The sequence below is a fragment of the Durio zibethinus genome, unplaced genomic scaffold (genome assembly GCF_047325235.1).
Source record: "Durio zibethinus cultivar Kanyao isolate XHJ-2024 unplaced genomic scaffold, ASM4732523v1 HiC_scaffold_3, whole genome shotgun sequence".
NCBI lineage: Eukaryota > Viridiplantae > Streptophyta > Magnoliopsida > Malvales > Malvaceae > Durio > Durio zibethinus.
In genome coordinates, this window is record NW_028323044.1 from 5889191 (window position 1) to 5910893 (window position 21703).

The following is a 21703-nucleotide window of genomic DNA, read 5'->3' on the forward strand; positions in this document are numbered from 1 at the left end:
CATGCATTAAAGTGGCCCCCCCATCGAAGCAATTGCCAAGTATACCTCAACCATCAGCTTGTCCATCCACTCTGCCCTGCCCGCAAGTGTTCTTTCTCTCCTTTCGTAGCTCGGTCCCCGATCCGCTTTATTTTCACCCGTTTTTTCTCTATTGGTATAGAGCAACAGCATTCAAAGTGAAAGTAAAGAGCATTAGAAGGCAACAGCATTATTAGAAGACGGCGGCCCCATTTTCATATAGGGGTCAACAGCATTCTAAAGTAAAGGTTTCCGCCATTTGGTATGGCTTAAGGTGAACTAGATTGTAATCCCTGGCCGACATCTTCGTTAGTTCCTTTTTCTTCTCCATTCTTTCTCTCTCCCTGGACGATTCATAAAACTATCAATTCTATACTCAATGAGTCTTCCGCGGCGGGTAAAACTTACTATTTAACTGAAGACTGAACTCTCAATATTTGATTCCCCACAGAAAGAGGATATGAAATTGAAATTGGAAATTGGTCTTCCGACTGAGACTGAAGACTGCGCTTAAGGGTTAATGTAATTAAGGTTAACCGACGGACGGAGCTTCTTAAGAATGAGCTATTGGGTCTTCTGCCCCTGAGTGCAGTATTTGGCTTATCTGCCCCGGAGAAGTCTTCCTCTACTCTTCAAAGTGACCTGAAAACCCATTCCTGTTTTGTCATATACCTTTCGTGTTGATCACACAAGGTCTCCGGATCGACTACTCCTTTAGGAAGATCTTTCTCCTCTGCCTCAGGTCGAGTTGCTTTTGTGCCAGCTTTTTTTCCTGGCTCATCCCTGAACCCGAAGGACTTGCTTGCTTCTTTCTTACCCTGGAAACTCTCTCTGGTCAATCAAGTCCGCTTCTCAGTCAGCAGCTGGTCACAAAGCAAGAGCATAAGGTTATTCCATAACTTAGAAGTCGGTGTAGGATTCAAAGGAGCACGTCTTTAAGTGAAGAACCTATTCCAAGCTATCGACATCGAAATATAAATTATTATCAGATAGACTGGCACCCCCTATCACTGAAAGGAAAGTCTTGAAGATCTTAGATCTCCCCTCTATGGACGAAGAGGAACAGAATCCACTGCAAATGAGTAGGTTGTTCAAGAAGGGCTTAAAGGAACTGACACTTTATTTCAATCTGGGGAAGGTTTTAGGATTCAAAGTAGTTCCCTGACTTTCTATCTATTCTTAGCTCTTCTACTCTTTGCTGAAGCTATCGTGTCGTATGTTCCTCTACTTTGCAGTCTCTAGCGTTCGTTCCTTCAGTAGGAAAGAAGTATAGGAAAGTTAATAATAGGAATTCGTACAGTCAATCAACCCGAGACTGTTGCCTCCAATTTCTTTTTGGAGTAGGCATTAATTATAGTCTTTTCGCACTTAAGCCTCTTCTTGGAGTTAAGGGGCTTTCATAAGGCTTTTAGTTGAGAATCAAGCCTAGTGGCAAGCCTAAACCGCAATGTCATCGAAAAGGCAAGCAAGTAAAGTAACTGACTCATCAATCGATTTCCCACCCATGCGAGTCGAGGAAATGGGAATGAATGCCGCCGTAGAGGGCTTTTATAAAGAAATGCCTTCTCCTAATATAACTAAGGCGTGGGGAAGGGAGAAAGCCTTTGTCTTATCCGTAGAGCTGCTGGAATGAATTCCCTGGGAAGCACTGGATCCAACCTACAATGATCGAAGCGCTACCTAACCTAACCCTGTCTTTGGGGTTTTTCGGAAAACACTCGGCCTTAGGCCTCTTCCTCACGAACATAAGGCGTTAGCGACCCTTGATAAAGGAAATAAGGCGGGCTAGCGATCTTTGCAGCTGAATGAATTGTTTCAGCTCAAGTCCGTAAGTTGGTGAAATGACACTGCATATGCCAAGAACTTCTTATTTTTTCCCTTCCTAGCAAGTGGAATATACCAACGGATACCCATGGTCTCAAATGGAGGAGAAAGCTTCCTTTTTGAATGTCTGATGACGGCAACTCAGATACTGATCTCCCCAACTATGCCCGTAAAAACTAGACTTCTTCCTTAGCTTGATGAAATTTCGTAATTGAGATCTATCGTAAGACGTAAGAGAGGGACATTCCATTTCTGTTTTTGGGAACACTTTTTCCTTGTGTTGTCGCACCCATCCATGTAAACCAGTAGGTCTGTTGTCGCCGTAACGTAAAGCGTAAAGTATATAGCATGTATATTTGATCAAGGCAAATGATAGGAAGTTCTATAGCGCCATATGTCCCCTTTCCACGCCTTCCCCGCTCTTCTTGTCTATTATAGCTTATTTCTTATCATTCATCTTTGCTGCTTTGCTCATTGCAAAGGGATTGCATCGGGAGGATTGTCCACAGATTCTACTTATAGAATGCCTCCCTCTAAGGTTTCCCTACCCTCTTTCAGGTAAGGAAAGACGTGGATCTCCTATACGGATAGAAGGGCTAGGTCTAAGTTAGTCTTCCCCCTTGATCTCTCTCTGCTTGACTTGTTTAAGGAGGAGTTTTTTCTCTCTTTTTAAGTGCAGCTGATCGAGGCTAAGAGATATGCAGACAGTTGAAAGGTTAGCCTTTCCTGATTCAACAGAATGCTTTGAGTTGATCTGTTCGACCGTATTCCATCGGGTTTCCATTTATCTCGATCAAGTCGATTCCAGGCCTGGAGCGAACACTCTTCCTTTTTTCTTATGGCCGGTTGAGGGGGAAGGCAAAGAAAGCCAAAGAACGAGGCAAGATTCAATCTATTTTGTTTCGTATATGGATTTTCTTCTTCTCCGTATTGCTTCTTTCTTCACCGCGGAAGATGCCCCCAGAACTACGAAGGAGTCCCGCTTGGAGATTGAATCAAGATCCCTGTAAGCAACGACGTTAGACGAATTCGCTCCTAGCTCGTCGTAGGTGGACAGCCAAGTCCTTGGAAGGGTTGAAGGGCTCGCATGTGCCTTTCTTCCTTAACTAAAGAATAGACCACCGGCGGGTACTTTCGGATAGAACCTTTTCTGAACATAGCTTCTGCAATCAACTTTTTCTTTTCTCCTGGGGCCCTGCCAACGATGGATGGGTTCCGGTACTACAAGGGAATGTTCATTCTTAGCTTTACGCCCGAAAAGCATTATTCATCGACAGCACCAAATCAGAAGTCAAGGGAATGGGTACGGAAGGGATGTTTAACCGTGAGGGAAGTAGCTAACAGAATAAATAGGGATTAGTGGTCAGGCATCATTTGTCTTTATCCCCCTTTGTCTCTGTTTAGGTGCGGTAAGTGCGCAAAGGTGGTCATAGGGCTCAAGATCTCATCCCAGAATCGGTCCTTTAAGAGGTGTATTATTAGGTGTCTGATAGGTTCTTTTTCCTGAGAGTTTTTGGGAAATCGAATTATCCTTTCCCTAAATCAAAAGTAGCTCAAGCCAAAAGCGAGAGCGAGGTATACCTCTATCTATTAGGTCATATAATTTATTATTCTCATCGTATGAATGAGATTGCATTGGATCCTAATCAGTGTGATGGATCACGATCAGAGGTGATAGAGGGAGTACGAATATAAGTAACACTCTTACTCTTGCTCTTGCCTGCTCTTCTTCTATAAACCGATAGTCGAATAAGAGAGCGTAAGCTTGCTAGGGAAATAGCGAGTTTACTCGGGGAGAAGGAAGGGTCCTAGCTCCCGAGCTTAGCAGACAAAGAATCAGTCACGGTCTGAAGGAAGAAAGAGATTACCCTATCTTCAAAGGCTGAGATAGAAGTAGTACGCGCACATATACATATATAAGGGGCGGGGGCTATATCGGTCTTTTTTCATGATTTGCTCACTAATATCGACTCATAAGAGAAAGAAGCTGCTGAGCTCGGTTGTTCTAGTTAGGAAGAGGTGAGACTCCTTGCTATCTCAGTGTCAGTCTTTGAGGAAGAAGAGCGAGACAGAGCTCCACTTGCTAGTCCGAGTACACTGCACCAGGTGAAAAAGCGTATAGCTAGCTGGGCTATCCCGATCATTAGTCTTTCAATGAAGGTTTCACTCCATAGAGGTACCTCGACAAGATGAGATGTTGATGCTTCCCGGGGATTTCGGCTATTAAGTCAGTGTCCCGGAAAAGAGGACCTGATCGAGAAAAGCCCGATTTGCCTTAGTCTTTGACCTCGGAAAGGGTCAATTTCTATTTCGGCATCTGGTCCGCGGGGATGGCAGAGCATGGGACAAGCCTAGATCAACCCTTCCTTCATTCCCGTTGTAGAGATTGATTATCTGAGAGAGGCGCTACAGGCTTCTATTCAGGGCAGAGGAAATGGGAAGGGGGACCCCTTAGCATAGCAGCGCTAGGAGCACACGGGGAGGATTCATCCATCGAATGCAAGAGGGAATTCAGCTGTGAGGGAGAAGACAGAAGCAACTGGCATAGTCCCTGTCCGAAGTGCCACTCCGACCCTCTCTCTAAAGGAAAATCTCCACGACTGTCTTATGTTTATGTTGAAGAAGAAGGTTAGCTTCATAGCTTAAACCTATCAAAGCAAAGGCGGAACAGCTGGAAAGGTCATCACTCCACCTCTTTGGAGGCGTGTCGATTGGGCTTGGTTGGGAGAGGAAGAGCGAGATGATCGGCTACGAAAAAGGGCCTCGTTTTACCGTCTTTTTTTTTTTGGTCGTCTAGGTGAGAAAGAACAAAATTTTTTTAGTCCAAACAAAGTAAACTGGAGTGATCTGTATAGGGAGGTTATATCTCTGTCTCGATAAAGGCCTCTCAAATTGGTGTGAAAATGGAAATCAATCAAATTATAGGAGGCACATGCGGTTCACACGATATCTTTCAAGATGGGAAGGAGCAACAAAGCAATAGGATTTCAGATTTTGAAGCTTTATCACTTCCTGGAATAGAAGGGAAATGAGATAACTCACTGAAAGTGGAACGTCCAGCACCAAAGGCTCAGCAGAAGTCAGCTTTATCAGCTCCGTTATAATATTCTATTAGTAAGATTGTGAGAGAAGGGTAAGACGGAAGAAGATTACATAGTTAGCAGTTTCCCTCAGTAGTAAGAAGCAGTACATCCAGAACGGTGTCACTAACGGGTAACTCAATCACGGTTGACGGGGGTAGATCCTAACCTCATAGCTAAAAGCTTCGACGGTCCCTGACATTCTACCCGTCTTGTTGGGTCGTCCCCAAAGTTCCGACTCTCTCTTTCTATACGCAAAAATGGGAATCACCTACTTGATACGCCTCTTCTGGCACAACACAGACTCCCACTCACAAGAGCACACCACCCTAATCTCTAAACCAAGGAAAGGGTTTTTTCTTTACATAAAGCTCAAGCGGGGCCAATTGACCAATCATGAGGGCTTTAGAGACCGGTGCGAGACCTTCCCTTCTTCTGTTCTTACTTTCAAGTTGATGACAAAAAAGACGGTGTGTTAATACAAATACATTTTTTCTTGGCAAAAAGTGGTAGGAATCAGTCAGTTGTTTATTTAAGTAATTTGAGTTTCTAACTATGATTGACTCTTTTTCTGTTTGTGTTCCTGCAAAAAAACTCTTTTACGCCTTAATCTGATTCTTCACAGTAACCCCTTAATATAATAGCGTTACTCGCACCATAACGCTTGCGCTTACTGATACTACATTAGCTACTACAGAAAAAGGTAAAGTAATAATCCCATCCTGCGGTTCAGCAGTAGTGGAAACAAGAGCATCCCCGGACACAGCGAGAAGTGACAAAGATTTCAATCCTTTTTTTTAGTCGAGGAAGCCTTTGCCTTTAGTTTAGACTCTTTCCCTCCTGCCTTCAAGTAAGGAATCTCGCTTCGCACCTTTAGTGGTTGAGCTGACCAAGCAAGTCATTTGTTTTTCTTTCTCTGTAATAGCACCTAGGGTAACCCGACCTTTATTCCTTCGGGTGGTGAAGTGAAGCAGGCATAGCTCAAGGTTTCAACGCTTCTCCAGCAAGAAACGTATTAAACAAGGGAAAAGAGAAGCTCCATGCTAGAAAGAAAAAGCGTAGCAGTAGGGTAACTAAGCATCTCTACTTCACCCCAGTCCTTCCTCGTCGATTAGCAATCGATCCAATGTGGATTGGCGTCTTATCCGGCGAGGTTTGGAACCTTCAACTAAAGGTTTAAGTACCTAGTCCACTATATCTGTGCTTTTCGCTAGGATCTTCCCGTATGTACAGTAGCCCCGACCCTATCTGATCTTAGTCTCGAGTAGAGTCTGACGCTTCAGAATCGGATTTTTTAGGTCGCTTGGTACCGATCACACGAGACCAGACCTTGAGCCAGGGATAGTCAGCGCTGAAGACCTTTCTGCACGGGGCAGCGACCATAACTGAAACTAGACATGAAGGTAGGCTTAAGGGAAGGGGTACCTTAACGATACTCACTTGCAAAACTAGAATAATCCACCATGGTATGATAAAGGAACAAGTATGAGTTGCCTGCCAGCACGCATTACGCTTACCTTTTTTTTTTTTTTATCGGACTGCAGAGCGAAGAGAGAACAGATCACTTATTACATCGAAAAAAATCATGATAAGCCTGCGAAGCCAGCCACAGAGCAGAGGGGACTTCCGCCTAGAATTGATTCTCCACTATTCAGGGAACTTCACTTACAATACATATACAGGCGAACACGTTTCCACCAATTATTTGATCTACTTATTTGATCTACACGTCTAGCGGAGTAGTAGCTCTGGACAGGTTCTTCGACTGGATCAACAGCCACAAGTAGCTTACTCAAGGCTCAAGTGAGTCGAACCTACAAGACAATTCTTCTCGACCGGGAGACTCACCCTAAATCTCTTTCTCGACCTAAGGCAAAGGGTAGGGTATAAGGGTATGGGAGAACCCGCTCAAGAGAGTAATTGAACGGAAGGTCTAACTCTATCGCTTTACTTTCTCTTCAACGGTTCTTGAGTCGAACCTTGACTCTTCTTCTGAGATAGCCCTTTCCCTTCTGGTCAGAGCGACTTTTCGCGCTTTAGAAATAGCTTTCTGAGAGGTATAGTATAGGTTCTTTCGGGCTATCACGCTTGACTTTAAGCCCCTTGCGGATAGGGTTTTGAAAGAGAAGTAGAGCAGGTTCAAGGGAAGAAAGACCCTTCTTCAAGCTCACCCTGTCCGCACGCAAGCCTCTATCCCGCTGTTGATGTTGACAAGGCTTTTATTCGCCGGTCTAAATTTCTATTCTAGTCATATCCCTTTTCTTTTATCAATTCAATGCTTTTACAAGAACCCTATCCCCCCTTTGAAAGGGACGGGCAGGGACATGTTTCACCGATGAGCCCCTTCTTCTCTTTCTTTTGTCTCTTTTTCCTTTTCTTCTGTTACAGCTTAGAGTTTCAAGTAGGCGATCTTTCCAAGTCGTCTTGGTGCAAAGGCAAATAAGATAATGGTGTGACTAAAGGGTTCCTTCTTGTGAGATCTTCCTGCTTTCGTGAGAATAATGTCACCTAATTAATCTTTCCTTATTCATCAGATGGTATCCATCAAAGAAAGGTTGCTAAATTTTGATGGTTCACGAAGTATAACCCGCAGTCAAAGCACGACGTGTCTACCTCGACCTACTCCCTTTGTCTAGGGAAGCAGAGTGAACTACAGGAGCCCCTATCGAGTATGGCAGATAGGCAGATAGAAGGAATTAACTACAAAAAGAACTCGCTAATTAAATAATCGAATATGGATTGTAGCCTGGCTTGGGCTAATTACCCAAGAACTTTTCCTCTTGTTTTCATCAGCGGAACTAGGTTTGGTTTGCTTTATTATTATTACAAGCTAAGCTAACTCTCTATGGTGGTTTTCTTCCTTTTATTAGTTCAATGAACGCAAAATGAGGGACACTGCTTTCAGGTCCATTCCCTTGCTTTGCTCCCTTTCAAGCCACGATTGCCTGCCCCACCGCCCCAACTAAGTTCCACCTTTGAGTCAAAGCACATCGGCCTATCATTGTTCAGTACCTATGTACGTCTCGTAGGCTATTGAACCTGCTTCATTCAACTCTCATATAGTTTCCCATTAAAGTATGGAAAGTGTTCCGTGAGTTCATGCTTTGATGGTTGCAGGCGATTCAGAATATGTAGCCACAAGCCGTCTATCTTTCCCGTTGATGCGGGGAGGATACGTAATCGGAATCTGTCAACGAACTGTGCAATATTCCTATTGTCCTTCCATTCCAATTGTCCTTTCCTTACATTTTCAGTTCCATTACATGGGGTTCGACCCGGTTGACTCACGTGGTGTCTCGCACCAATCTCAAGAAAGTCTAGAAGATGTCAATCGACGATATCTCTAGATTAAAAGAGATTAGACCAAAGGAGACTTGATCGGAAGGCGTGGGTTCTCCCACTGAATCGAAAGGAAAAGGAATAGACCGACCGCAAAGTAAACTTCCACTGCTTATCTATAGTCTTCCATGTATTATCCAGAGGCTTACCTTGGGACTTATTCACTTGCTGGATTTACCTTGCCTACTGAAAAATATACTGATGGAAACGGGGCTGCGCTATGATATTTTCTATTTTAAGAGGCCCTTCAAATCGTTATCTCGTTGGATTTCCTGATCGAACCGAAAAGGGGACTTATGGACTGGGCTTAGGAGATTATATAGGCGAATAAAGCATAAAATAGTATTCTTACAAAGCCTATTAATTAAAGTCTTCCTCATAAAGTAAGGTAAATCCATATCTCTACCAGGGGAGAAGATATAAGGACATAAACTCTACCTTCAACTAATTTCATAGTAAAAGAAAGAAGTTGAATTACCCAGTGATTGGTCTAATTAGACCTGGTCAAGCAGCGGGGTAGAGGAAATGGTCAACTCATCAGGCTCATGACCTGAAGATCGCAGGTTCGAATCCTGCCCCCGCCTAATCACTTGAGATGCTGGGGGTGCCCTAACTCAGTCCTGTGAGTAATGTACTCCTTTCTCAAAGAAAGCCTGGTGTTGATTGATCAGTAAGGCCCCCGGCAAATGTGGAACTCAAGGCCGGACCTTCCAATCAACAGTAATCGTCCGGCCGAGGGCGTTAAGCAGAGTTGAAAGGGCTTTTTAGAACTTCATTTGAGGATGGTGGTGCATCCCTTGAGCGCTCCATCAATCAGTTCTTTGACGCTCCGGTAGTTATGAGTAACTGGAAGCAGGACCGAAAAGATGAAAATCTTGTAAGGTTTGGCTTATTATGGAAAGTCTATGACTTAGTAGCTCAAAGAGGGTTAGACTTGTTGTTGCCAATACTTGAATAGTTTCCTAGTCCGGTTTCGGGCTATTTGATTGGAGGTAATGGAAGTGACCGCAATTGATTAGTATCTGCTTTAGGTACTAACCAACCTAAAGCTGATAGGGGGGTAGTTTATCCTGGTGTCGTGAGACATCAGAAGTCTACCTCTCACACTACCATTCGATAGTTGACAGTTTGAGCTATTTCATCAGATGTAAATGCAAGCGATTTTGGTGATGTGATAGAGGCGACTAACTTTCCAAAAAGTCTTTCTTCTTTCGGTTCGGTTTGCTTTACACGCTGAACTGACCTTTCCTTACTGGTGTCCGGAAGGTGAGCTTCGAAAGAAAGATTGGAATTGAGATTGTATTTCGGGACAAAAGTTGCTGCTAGCGGCTGAAGCCCCAGCTTTTAGTAAGGTTATACCCGCTTTTGGAGGTGCGGTAGAGAAGCTACTCTTAGCTACAGGCTGGCAAGGGACATCGGTTTAAGCTCTCTCAATGGGTAGCTCATTTCATTGGCTACCTAGCTCATATGGAATAGGTCTCTGACTTGATCCTGTCTGCAGTCGTGGATCACCCAAATCAATTATCCGAATACCAAGACTCCTGGTATAGCTGGCCAGTAGCCCTTTTATAGGTGTGAATAATTCAATAAAGAAAGAATCCAATCTTGCTCTCACATACACTGGTATATATGCGAATCCTGCTACTCCAACTTTCGTTGTTATAGGAGATAGCTTCGGTTTTCTTTCTCTCTACTCTTTCTTTTCACTCCAGATCTATGGGATAGCTCGGATCATTGCTTTAGATCAAGTGCAGGCTCGTGGTTCGCCTGTTCGCTAATCTTCCTATAGCAGGGGGATGAACCAACAACGAAGGCTTACCTTTTCGAGAAGAGATCTATTTTTATCTTTATGTCGTGTAAACTTTGTTATTTGTTTATTAATCGAGAATTTCTTTTTTTCGTATATAAAGGAAAGACCTTGGCGCTTGAGAGGACGAATAGCCCACTTCTTAGGGGGATCAAGCACTGTTAGGAAAGGCGACAACGAGGAAAAGAGGAGGTTACCTCTTTTTTGTTTTTCTTTGAGATCGGACTTATCCTTTGCCTATGGTGTGATTGACGGAAGTAGTCTATCTGTCCGCCAATGGGAAGCTTTGGAAGCAACAAAATAGAACTGAATTTGAATGTGATTAAATGACTGAAGAAGCGCTCCACTATGGCCGATTCAATAGTTTGTCCTAGCTCCCTGCAAACAAGGGAAGAATGTTCGGTTTGGGTAAGCTCTTTTCGAACAGGTTATTTCGGTAAAGAGGGAGACAAAGCCTTTTCACTTCAACTAATCGTTGATTGCAGGTAAGCCTGAAGCTTTGAGACGGCTGATGTCGGTATTGTGTAGGGCAGTAGGTCGGGGCCTGAGCCCCCCCAAACTAAAAGGGGAAAAGGGAGGGGCCTTAGAGGGAAGCCTATCAAAGAAAGAAGAAGCTAAGCAGACTGACAGCGCCCAGAGCTCGTTAGTTAGGTTCTGATGCTACGAAAAGGAATCAACCTAGGACTCCATTTTCGAATAAGAAGCATTTCCGGGGCTTCAGCCTTTGATGGACAAAAGGGCTAAAGTCACAGCTTCAGAAGTCAGTTTTCATCACCTTACAATCCCTGGTTTTTCTAATCTGACTTTATTCAAGAAAATCTTTCTTCTCTGTTGGCCACCACGTTTCGGGGGGGGCTACAGAGGTGAGGTAGCAGTAGGAGCAGTGGGCGGTTTACCTTTCTACCCTAGAGGTAAATTAAAGCATCTATCGGTATGAATACGAAATGACTTTTCTTCTCTATGGCCTTCGCTTCCAAGACTACTTTCTTTTTTGATTTCGCTCCCTACTCTCGGTTACGAAGAGGGCGGAATAGAGCTAATTGCAACTTCTTCTATAGCTGCCGATCCACCAGGAAATGCTGCTTTGCCTTCAACGCTTGGAAAAGATTTTCTATTTCGAATTCGAGTTGTTCAGTCAGTGTAAGGCACCCAGTGATGCTAGGCTAGGGCCGTTAAGAGCACTTTTCTGGTTCGTGATGCACCGGTTCCACCTTACAACGTTTGGTACGACATATATAAAAATTATCTCTCCACTCCAAAAAGGAAGTTCAGATATTGATAGGAAATGGGGGTGGAGCTGAACAAGAAGTGAAATAGAACATATAGCGGAAAAGGGGATACTATATTGTGCCACATCTTTCTTTATGAGATTCCCTATTCAGTCAGGAAAGACACCACCCCTGCCGGAGTTGAGCTTTCTCCTCTCGAGTTAAAGACCCTATGTTGATCGCTCGAACCGAGCTTGGGCGCCTGCCTCCACTACAAGAGGTGGCAGAACGTCTTTTTTTTATAGAAGAAAAAATTCCCGATCTAAATCAACTCTATACGGATCTCATAAATCATGGCACAGAAAGGTTACCCTTTTCCCAAGCTCTTGACTTAGTGCTATCGTAAGTAGGTTAGAATTTGTGTTTTCTTTTCACCAGTCGTTACGAGAATTCTCAACTTGAGATGTATGAAGGTGCAAAATCAATGGGTGCCTCCACTGCCCTTTTCTTCTATTATGAAATTTATTCAATTTATAGTTCGAGGTAAGGATCACTCCTAATTGCTAAGAGGAAAGCCTCTCTTCTATACGATATACCAACCAAGGGAATCCCGGATGGGATAGATGAATAGGTTGTAGGTCGGAAGGCCAAGAAAGATAGCCGTTCCATACACTAGCAAGTTGTTGCATGCCTGATAGAGCAGGGTTTCCGGGTATCCGGGTGGCTCACCATTCCCGACTGTCTAAGGGTCAATGGCTTTTGCTTTCTAAAGTGTAAGTACCCCCCTCACCCGGCTCACTTCTGCTCTTTGCCTAAGTCTCCTACTAGTGGGCGCCCTAAAGGAATCATTCCTCGTGGTTGAGCCCCGCCCCCTTTAGGGTACCGTAGGCCCTCCAATTGACTTTGCCTTTTATTGAGTTAGTTTCCCCGCTCACCCTAAGGAATTCTCTTTCTTTCCTTTTCCTTGAGCCATTCTGATATCATTGGAAGCGGAAATGCCGCTACGCCCCTTGCTAAGTGCAAAAGGCTTTTTGTCGGTCGCCGAGAGCTGGAGTTCATCCAATGCAGCCCTTCTCAACTATACGATACACCAACGTCCGATTCTGTGCTTAAGGTTGCTCGGGCTTCCTGCTTGCTTAGATTGAGAAAAAGGGAAACTACCTTATCCAATAAGATAAGAAAGATCAGTTAGTCAAGGAATCCAGAGAGTGAAGAGAGTGAGGGTTAAGCCACTAGTGGCTGAGATTAAGTCAATTAAGTGAAGTCCGCTGGGATTCTTTCTTAGATAAGATATAGATTGTTGGGACTTTCATCCACGACTGGAACTCCGCCATATTTGATTAGTAAAGTCGCTTTTAGGCCTTTTCTTGCATGCAAAGAATTAGATTCAGCCTGGTCCCTCGGTCAACCTTCTGTCCCGCCCCCTCAAAGGGAGCCAATCTTTCTTATTTGATAAACATGTGTTAAGCATATTGCTTTTTGCTTTTCGCTGACAGTGCGGTTGTCTTTTTCTCGCAATAAGATTAAAGCTCCCTGCCATCTCACGAATTGGATTTGAACCAATATCTGCCCTATCGGGCTACTTCCCTGTTTGTCGATCGCGATCCCACCCACCCTTCTTACCAAATGTTTAGCCATCATCGCTACCTTTTTTAATAAGATCGGCTATGCGCTCAGCCATTTCGTTCTTTGAAAGCCCGGATACCTCCTCATTGGAATACGCCGACCTTTCCTTCTCTGCCTCCCGACGAATAAAATTGACAATAGATTGCCAACACGATTTCAAAAAGTCAAACATAGTGCGTTGGTTCATTCTTTGATTGCTCTGCTCCCCCCCTTTAATGAAGAGAGACTGATTCTGATATCCCAATTCAGGAAATCACTGCTTGGGTTGGTCCAACCGAGAAAGACATGGGAGGTTTTGGGCGTAAAAGTTTATTTATTTACGATATATACGGTATAAAAGATGAAAGCCCGGTTCTCTTTGTCTTCGAGCTTTCATGAATTATATTCTTAATGCGTCTTTGTTATAACATTAAGTTAGAATTGTAAATTGCATCAATAAGTCGTCTATATGGAACGCTGCGGTGCGTTCCATAGTTTTCAATATCACTCAGGTGTCTTGCGTATGTGGATTCAGACAAAGTGGTCCCTCGCGGATAGAAGAGGAACCCCCTTATCTGATGTCTGTTGTTTAAGAGAGACTCCCTCGAATAACCGTCGGACAAGAGAGCAATTTCTATCTTTTTTTCAATCTGGAGCTGGGCGGAGAACTATGAGAGTTTGCTTTTGTTTTATGTTTCTAAGAGCAGTCTGTCTGATCAAATAAGGGATCAGACCGCTCCTGGTGTTCGAACTAGTCATTAATGGTCGGCTTCATTGGTATCCTTTCGGTATGCATTGCGAACACTTTCAGTTTTAGCGTCTTATCTTCTTTAGAGAAGTGAAACTCGAACGGATAGAGCTGATGGTCCAACTACATAACTTTTTCTTTTTTATTATTTTTATGGTCGTGCCTCGTGGCACGGCAGCACCCGTACTATTGAAATGGTTCGTCAGTAGAGATGTTTCCACGGGTGCCCCTTTTTCCAATGGTACTCTAATTCCTATTCCTATCTCTTCATTCCCTCTTTTGGTCTATCTACATTCCAGGAAATTCATACGCTCCATGGACAGAGCAAAAAGTGGAGTCTTGGTCAGAGCAAGCCGCCCTATTCAATTACCAGACATAATTGGGAGAAGCTCATCCGAAACTAGAGCTAGAAACGCCTTATTTCCTTTCGTTCCTGTTCTTCATTTTCTTCTTCTCGAATCCAAGGGGGACTTCTCATATTTAGAATCTTTCTGCGGTGTGCTCCGTTTACTATTCTTTCGTACTTTCTTCTTTTTACCACGCGATAGGTCAGCGAAGCATGAACGGGCGCGGAGAAGGAAACGCCAAACACTTCGGCCTAACGGGAATGAGCAACGACGAAATGACAAGATGAGGTGCTCCGGGCACCCCCCTTTAGAAAGAAGGGTCGAAGGTTTTGGGCCTGTAGCTTTCCCCGTCCCCCCTTCGTCGGGTGGTGCTTGTGTAGGGGATATGCCACCAGAAATCGGGCTTGAAGCTCTTGCCTTACCAACGAGCCGACAGCTGATGGCTATGGCTGTTGGTCACGACTACTACCAAAAAGCTCCAATGAAGATGAATATTTCACATGGGGGAGTGTGCATCTGTATGTTGGGTGTTCTTCTGTCGTGCGACCCGGCGGCTTATGTGCGACCTGTGGCCCACGCCTCCTATTTGTTCAGGGCGGGCGGCGTGAACTCTGATTCGATTCGGGTATTCAATCCCGCCGCTGAGATGCTCAGTTGACTCCTTAACCTTGATAGGAAGATGGCTTATTCAATAATTCGTGCATAAGGGTAAGGAACTTTGGATGAACTAATGCGAATGGGTGTAAGCCTCGCTGCTCGGAAACACCCAGTGCTGACCACACTGAGAGACACGAAAGCGCAGGTAACGCCAATTGGCGAAGTGGCGTTAAGCATCCCTAGCGGTACGAAAAGAGAGGTCGTGATGATATCATCTACGTCCGTACCGCTCCTCGTGGAGTAGATCCCGCATCCGACCAAGTCTTTGACCAGGGAACGGGGGAATTCCCACTACCGCTGGCAGGCCAGCCGGGCCGTGAGCGCGGTGGGAACGGGCTTCCCAAAAAGCCAGCCCCGGGCCGGGGTCAGCATAGAATGAAGGGGACGGCCCTAATGTTGTGTTGGCAAAGCCAACTTCTTGGGTTGCGGGCGGAGAAGAGCGGACGTGGGGACTCGGGTCGGGGCGCAGCGTAATGTTGAGAGCCATTCCATTTAGGGCGAGACAAAATGGGCGGGCACGAGCGGTCTGGTGTCCGAGCCAATTGGTCAGACGACGACTACTTCACTTATTAGATTAGTATTAGCCGCCTATCCCGGAATGAAATGAGATAAAATAGAAAGAACGCGAAGCGCTAGCGCTATAGGATCGGTTTTTTGGGGGGGGATAAGCTCGCTTCTTCACAAGCTTATCCCCGCCCCGACCGGCAGCTGCTGGGTCTCCCCATCTCTCCTAAACTTCCCCCGGTCTTCGGCCCGAGCTGTATGAGGCAGAAACTCGTCCCACGTACGGTTCGGAGGCCGAGCCCCACCCCAGCAGTAATGGTGCGGTTTAGGTCAACTAACACAAAGAAGATACAGTTCACTCAACGATTGCCTTTGGGTTCCGAACTCCATATGGGGAAGGAGCGTTGTTGTTTGCGAGGTCTCGATCATTTACATGCACCCACTTTTCATTCCATTTGTGGGAATTTGATGATCTATAAACCGTCCCTAACGAACGATCGGCTCATGTTTGAGCATGATGAATCACTTCGTGCCGACCCGTTGCTAATAAACTTTCCGGCCTCATATGAGAATGGAAAACTGGAGCATTTTCTGCATCGGTGGATGAAGAATCGTAAACATAAGAATTTCTGGTTAACCATGTTCCCAGAAAAAAGATACTTTCGAGAAACGACGAGCACGACTGAAGTGGCTATACATACAAATCTATTTACGGATCTATATGCTTCGATTGGAACTGGAAGTGGAAGAACTGGAGGCTGGTATACCACCATAATGAAACTGCCTTTTCTTTTTTTTATTTGGATCGGATTTATGTTGGCTTCGTTGGGAGGCTCGCGTAGTTTGTTACGTCAGCTCCAAAAGGATAAGTTGCGTTGGAATCGAGAAAGTTCCGTGGAGTTCATAATTGCATAAAAGGAGTCAAAGTAGTGGCTGCGGCGCGTCGAGGCACTTCTTTGACGGTCCCCGTCCGCCCGGCCTGCCGCCCCGCTCTGAAGAATTCATGGGCCTAAGGCGGGCGAGACAAAATGGGCGGGCACTACTAACCAAGCCAAGCCTAGTTCTCGCCGATAAGCGCTGGTAGCTTGCTTCCAAGCCTTGCCTTATATAATAGTTGTGGCCATGGCCCGAAGGAGCCTTAAGCGCTTGTACAATGCTCAAGTCAAGGCTCTGGGCAACGAGTAGGATGGAGCCTTGACTTTCTATTATATTAGTAAAGCGTGCCATATATATTGAGGGAAGGGAAAAGGGGTCTCTTTCCTCGCCCGATTGTAGAGGTCGATCCCCTATCACCTTCGGTGCCCCCTTGTGGTCCTTCTCTTTAGCTTTTCCTCGGCCTTTAGAGCTAGTTGATAGGCCACTTTCCACATCTGATGCATCGAGATTTCATCTTGGATTTAGAACCTCAAGCCCTATCAAGCAAGCAAGGGATTCTGCGTCGGATTCGTTCAAGCCATTGCGAATAAACAATTGGTAGAACTCTGCAACTTTTTTTTGTTGGAGTAGGGGCTTTCTTGTACGCTTCTCTCCCTCCTATCCTTTAAAGCGAAGTGAAACCTTTGGAACAAGCTTTGGGTCTAATGTTCGGGTAGAAATGAATCCTGCAACCTCGATCGCATCTTGTCCCATGTACTTCCCTTTGCCTTTCCGCTCACGCCTTGCTTGGACTTGATCCCACCAAATTGAGGCTTTCCCGTGCTCTTCCGAAAGAAGCATCTGGAAATGACTTGTCATGGGCTTATGCGAGGAAGAATGATTTGCGCGGGAAAAATTCTTGTGCTTATGTGGATGGGTCGCTCAATTTCCCAAGACTAGAGAATCCTACAAAAGATGAAAAGTGCAACGCTTCAAATGGGATGACTTGTTTACTTCCTTTGAGCCTCATATACACCGTCACCCCTTTTTCGACTGCTAAAGATTAAAAAAAAAAGGAATCTTGATTCTCAGGATGATTCTTCACCTTTCTATCAGTTGCAACATGAAGAACATGCCTTAGCTTATAGGTAAAATAAAGAAAGAAGTGTGCTATACTATTTCTTTTATTACCGAAGGCTTAGGCTTCTATGGGACCAGCCGAACATGCTTCGGGACATCGACCCTATGGTCAGAATCTTCAATCTGGAAGCTCTGCTGGTGCATCAGGCCAACGAAACATGTCCAAGATTGCCACTATTGCAAGAAGCCGGGTCACATGATTGCAGACTCTCGAAAGCGGCAGAATGCAAACTCTCGTCGACAGTCAGACACAGCTCATCTTGCCGCTCTCCCAGAGACGCCTACTGAATCGGAAACTTTCCAATCCCCTTACTCCATAGGGCCTCTGAAGCATTACTTCTATGATCTTAGGAGCACTCCCACGCCCGACACAGATAGTTTTACCCCACGACAGCGGAAGCAGATTCAGAGGTTGAATCCGTCTTGTCATATCTCTTCCTCCTCTGCAACAGGTATTTGCTCCCCCTTATGCTTACAACATAGGGGGCTGCTTACTTTCTTCGGGTGCATCGAAGAATATGACTGGTGATTCTTCACTTCTTTCTTCTCTTCGTTCTCTATCGTTGTTCCTTATTGTTTAAACTGCAAACTCCGAGCAATTCCCTCTAACTAGTCTTGGTACTCTCTCTCGTTATCATCGAATATGCTCTGCTCTTTTTCATCTTTCTGTTCTCAGTGGCTTGAAAAAAAAAAATGCAACTATTCACTTCTCTCCTACCTCCTGTCTTGTAGAGGATCATGCGAGAGGCCTTATTACGTAAGGGATTGATTGGGAAGGACCGTAGAGTTGGCAAGCTCTCTTTTTGAGAAACTTCGTTTACCTTTTCTGGTGTTGTTTTCTCTACTCCCCTTTTTTTGTTGTGGCATCGTAGATTAGGACATGTCTCCAGCCCAAGACAACGATATTTTATTTCTACTGGAATGTTGGGGTCTGTACCTAACATTGAGATTTCTACTTGTATGGGTTGCAAGCTGAGAAAAGACTCGGCCCTTCCTTTAAACATATTAAAGACGCTTTTTCGACTTCTTTTTTTGATCTTGTGTCCGAAACCCATTCTGCCTCTCTGTTATCGAAAGGAGGCCGTATATGTCATTTTTGACAGAAGAATGAAAAAATTGACTAAAATCAAGGTTTTCCGTTCTTCTTCTTGAGGTGAATATATCTCCGCTGCCTTCCGAACTCTGCTTGCTTCAACTCACTTCATTTACAAAGCGCTTTCCCAACGATCCTGCCCCCACACTCCTCAGCAGAATGGAGTTGCCGAGCGGAAGCATCGCCATATATTGGAGACAGCTCGCTCTCTCTTGCTCTCCGCTTCTGTCCCTAGTCAATTTTTGGCTGAAGCTGTTTTGACTGCTGTATATTTTTTGAACCGAATACCTTCCTCTGTTATCTCCGGCCTGTCTCTTTTTGAGAGAAAATTTGCTACCCCGCCGGACTATGAAGAGCTTCGAGTCTATCGGGAGAGGATGTGGTGGTAACCCCCGCGGCTTCGTCTAGAGCCGGGCGTCCAGCCGTGTAGGAAGACTCACCCTAGCCACTATAGTATAGCGACCCCGCCCCCAACTCTAGCTGAGAAGCACCCTCCATCCACTTTCCCTTTTCCGCGTGCCCAAAAGCCCGCCCGCCTGGTTTATGAGCCCCTTTCCGATTCCCTCACCCAATCTCATGAGAAGCAAGCCCAGCGGGCCCTGCCTTAACCTGTCCCCGGGCAGCCAGCCCTCACCAGGCTGCTGGGCATTGCTAAATGCTCCGACACGAAGCAAGCTCTCCCGAATACGACAGATGCGGAAGTGGCTAAAAAAGTCGGAAGAAGAAAGTAGTTGGACAACTGTATGCACGAGGGTACAAACGTATTCTGGGAATTGGCAACATTGACAGAAAGGGGAAGAAAAGGGGGTAGGAATAAACTTTTTTAGGTTTAGCTATACTAAAGTAAGTTGTCGGCCTAACCTTCGGTTCCCGTAACTAAGTTTTTCTTTCTTTCTTTTTATGTACTTTTTCTTACAACATTTAGACTTTCTTACTTTTTTTGAAGTGTGGGGTTATTATATTATTTTAATAAATAATAGATATAGAATATTCTATATCTATCTATCAACAATAAGAAAATCATTTTCTTTTTTCTAATTGTTCATTCCTGGGAAGAGGAAGAAGCAGATAGAGCAAAGGCCCCCTTTCCGTCCGCTCTTCCCGAAGTGAGCAAATTGCATGTAGAGATCCGTAGGGGCTTATAGTTTAATTGGTTGAAACGTACCGCTCATAACGGTTATATTGTAGGTTCGAGCCCTACTAAGCCTACCACCCCTTCTCTTCACCCGATAGTTGGCAGGCGAAGTCCCCGCCACCCTGCAGATCTCAATCTAGCGACGGCACCTGGAACCACACTGCTGCCGCTGCCCTTCGGGCACGCCTCCTACGCTTACCAGTCACCTACGCTCTTGCAGCATGCCCCCTTCGGGCAATACGACTTTCGTAATACGCGAAGCAGCTGAGCGATAGCTCTTCGATCGCTATATTCTCGCGATGGCGAAGGATCGAAGATCTTCGCGAGACGGCCCATGAATCAATCTCGAGAATCGAGCATGGGGCTTGAAGACCCTACCGCATTCCGGCCCCGGGGCCTTCAATTGGTCCTTTCTCTCTTCTCTTTTACCAGTGAGTGGTGAGTTTCCTTTCGTTGTAGGTACCTCTTGGATTCGGAGTTTGTTCCAACATCTGCCACACGTGAGATCCTGATCGTCTTTCTCCCAGTGTTGTTGCCTGCTGGGGGAAGGAAAGTGGGGTTTCCTACCAGGGCCGGAGAAGGTCAAACTCTGGGTCTGGGCGGGCTGCCAGGTTTCGCCTACGCTACGGTTTCACAAGATTGAACCTTTTTTGTTCAACCGAAGTTAAGGAGTTCCAGAGCACGAGGGAATGGGCTCTCATTCCCGGGACCGCCTCGTCTATGTACTCGGCCCCCCCGATTGCTTGAAGATGCGCGCGCGATACGATAAAGGGCCCCAGGGTTGGAACCAATGAAAAGCCAGGGTAGAGCCTCGGAGCCGGCCCAAGCGAAGATCGGCACTCGATTGAGGAGCAGCCCGCCAAAGGGAAAGTCGTGGAGCCGGCAGACCGGGAGGTTACAATTTCAGTTTTCCTCTTTCCATTTCCGGGAGTGAATGTAGGAAGTGCAGATGGTGGAGATGGTGTGAACATTCAACCAAAGGCGTCTTGGAGATCGACAATAGCGTTGCATTGCGGCCATCCCAGTTCAAGCTACGTATGGCTGGCGTACAACCTACGGGCTTCTTAGCCAAAAAAAAACAACAAAAAAGGATGCCTGGTTTGGTACCTTTAGTCCAATCTTAGACAAAGAGAAAGGAGGATATGAAGCACTGCTGGGTAGACCATGGTCCCAACCAGGGTGGTTCATGACTAGGCTAATAAAAAAAAGTCTCAAGCAGGGAAACGCGGGATGGAAGGCGGAAAAGGCTTGGCTTTGTTTCACAGAACTAAGGAAATTTCGTTTCCGTAGTGGTGATGCTGATATATATATATGCAAGATCGAAGACGCGATTCGCGCGGGTCCGCTTTTTTTTTGTTGATAGCAAGGAGGCGATTTGTTCGCTGGGCGATTCCGCTAGCCAAATCGCACTAATGCAATTCATTCGCCCTACTATCCTACAGAGCAATTCAAACTCTTAGTAAGAGCTAGGGCGACTCATTCTATTCTCTTTGAGGTCAGGTAAGTAAAGCGTCTAGCTTAGGGGGGCGCGTCCAATCGCTGAAAGGCCTTGGTGATTCTCCAATTTGGTAATCTGAAGATAGAAAACCACAATGATTCCAAACTGAACTTCAATCAATAGTCTCGTATCCATGCTGCCCCGACTCCAAACTCGATGTTTGTTAACTAAGCGGGACATTCCCAAACTCCTTCTTATCAAACCCCTTTCTCGTTCCCTTGTACAGCCTTGACCAGGCAGTTTTCATTATGTGTTCTTTGCAGTGTCTAGGGAGGTTAGGAGTGAGTTAAGCCAATGCGTACAAATAGACAGACCAGGTTCATCCTTTTATGTTGAGGTCAGTGCAAGTCTGTCTATGATGTTGAGTCTAGGTGGTGTTGAAGCTGGCTTATTCATGCTAGTCATCTTAGAGCTATGAGTCAAAACAATGTTCACCAACTCTTCCATAGTAATCTTGTTCATATTCTACTATCGAAAAAGCTTTTCAAATATGAGTTTAAATTGTTATATTAAAGTGTTTTGTCTCTTCCCAAGGTAGCATTGCCGAGCGGGCGATCCCTATCTTGTTTATCCAGCTAGCTTTTCTCCGTGGTACTCAAATTCTATTTGTGAGAGCTCGGCTACTTTTTTTGAAAGGACCTTAAAGCATTCTCAATAAAAATGCCTATCTATAAAGCGCTGAGTTGAAGAGGGAACAAGTCCCACAGAGAGATGATAAGTGAGGGAAAAAGTGAAATTTAAATCTCTTCTGGAATGGAAGACCCCCCATCCACTGACTACAAGACTGTAGCCTAACACCCAAGTTAGCCTGACGGTCAGCTAAATGAGTCGCTTCCCTCTTCACA

At 45.3% G+C, this 21703-nt stretch overlaps 1 protein-coding gene across 1 annotated transcript in view; it reads left to right on the forward strand.

The window, feature by feature from the left end:
- The first annotated feature begins 216 nt into the window (after positions 1–216).
- Positions 217–21703, forward strand: part of LOC149504601 (cytochrome c biogenesis CcmF C-terminal-like mitochondrial protein) — a 23211-nt gene continuing 1724 nt past the window's right edge. Inside the window, 4 exon segments of the mRNA XM_089757946.1 lie at positions 217–14624; positions 14724–14868; positions 14943–15098; positions 15270–21703. The exon segment at positions 15270–21703 is cut by the window's right edge and continues 1724 nt beyond it. Of these exon segments, the coding sequence (XP_089614072.1) occupies positions 13744–14624; positions 14724–14868; positions 14943–15098; positions 15270–16067 (1980 nt within the window). The 5' untranslated portion in view covers positions 217–13743 and the 3' untranslated portion in view covers positions 16068–21703.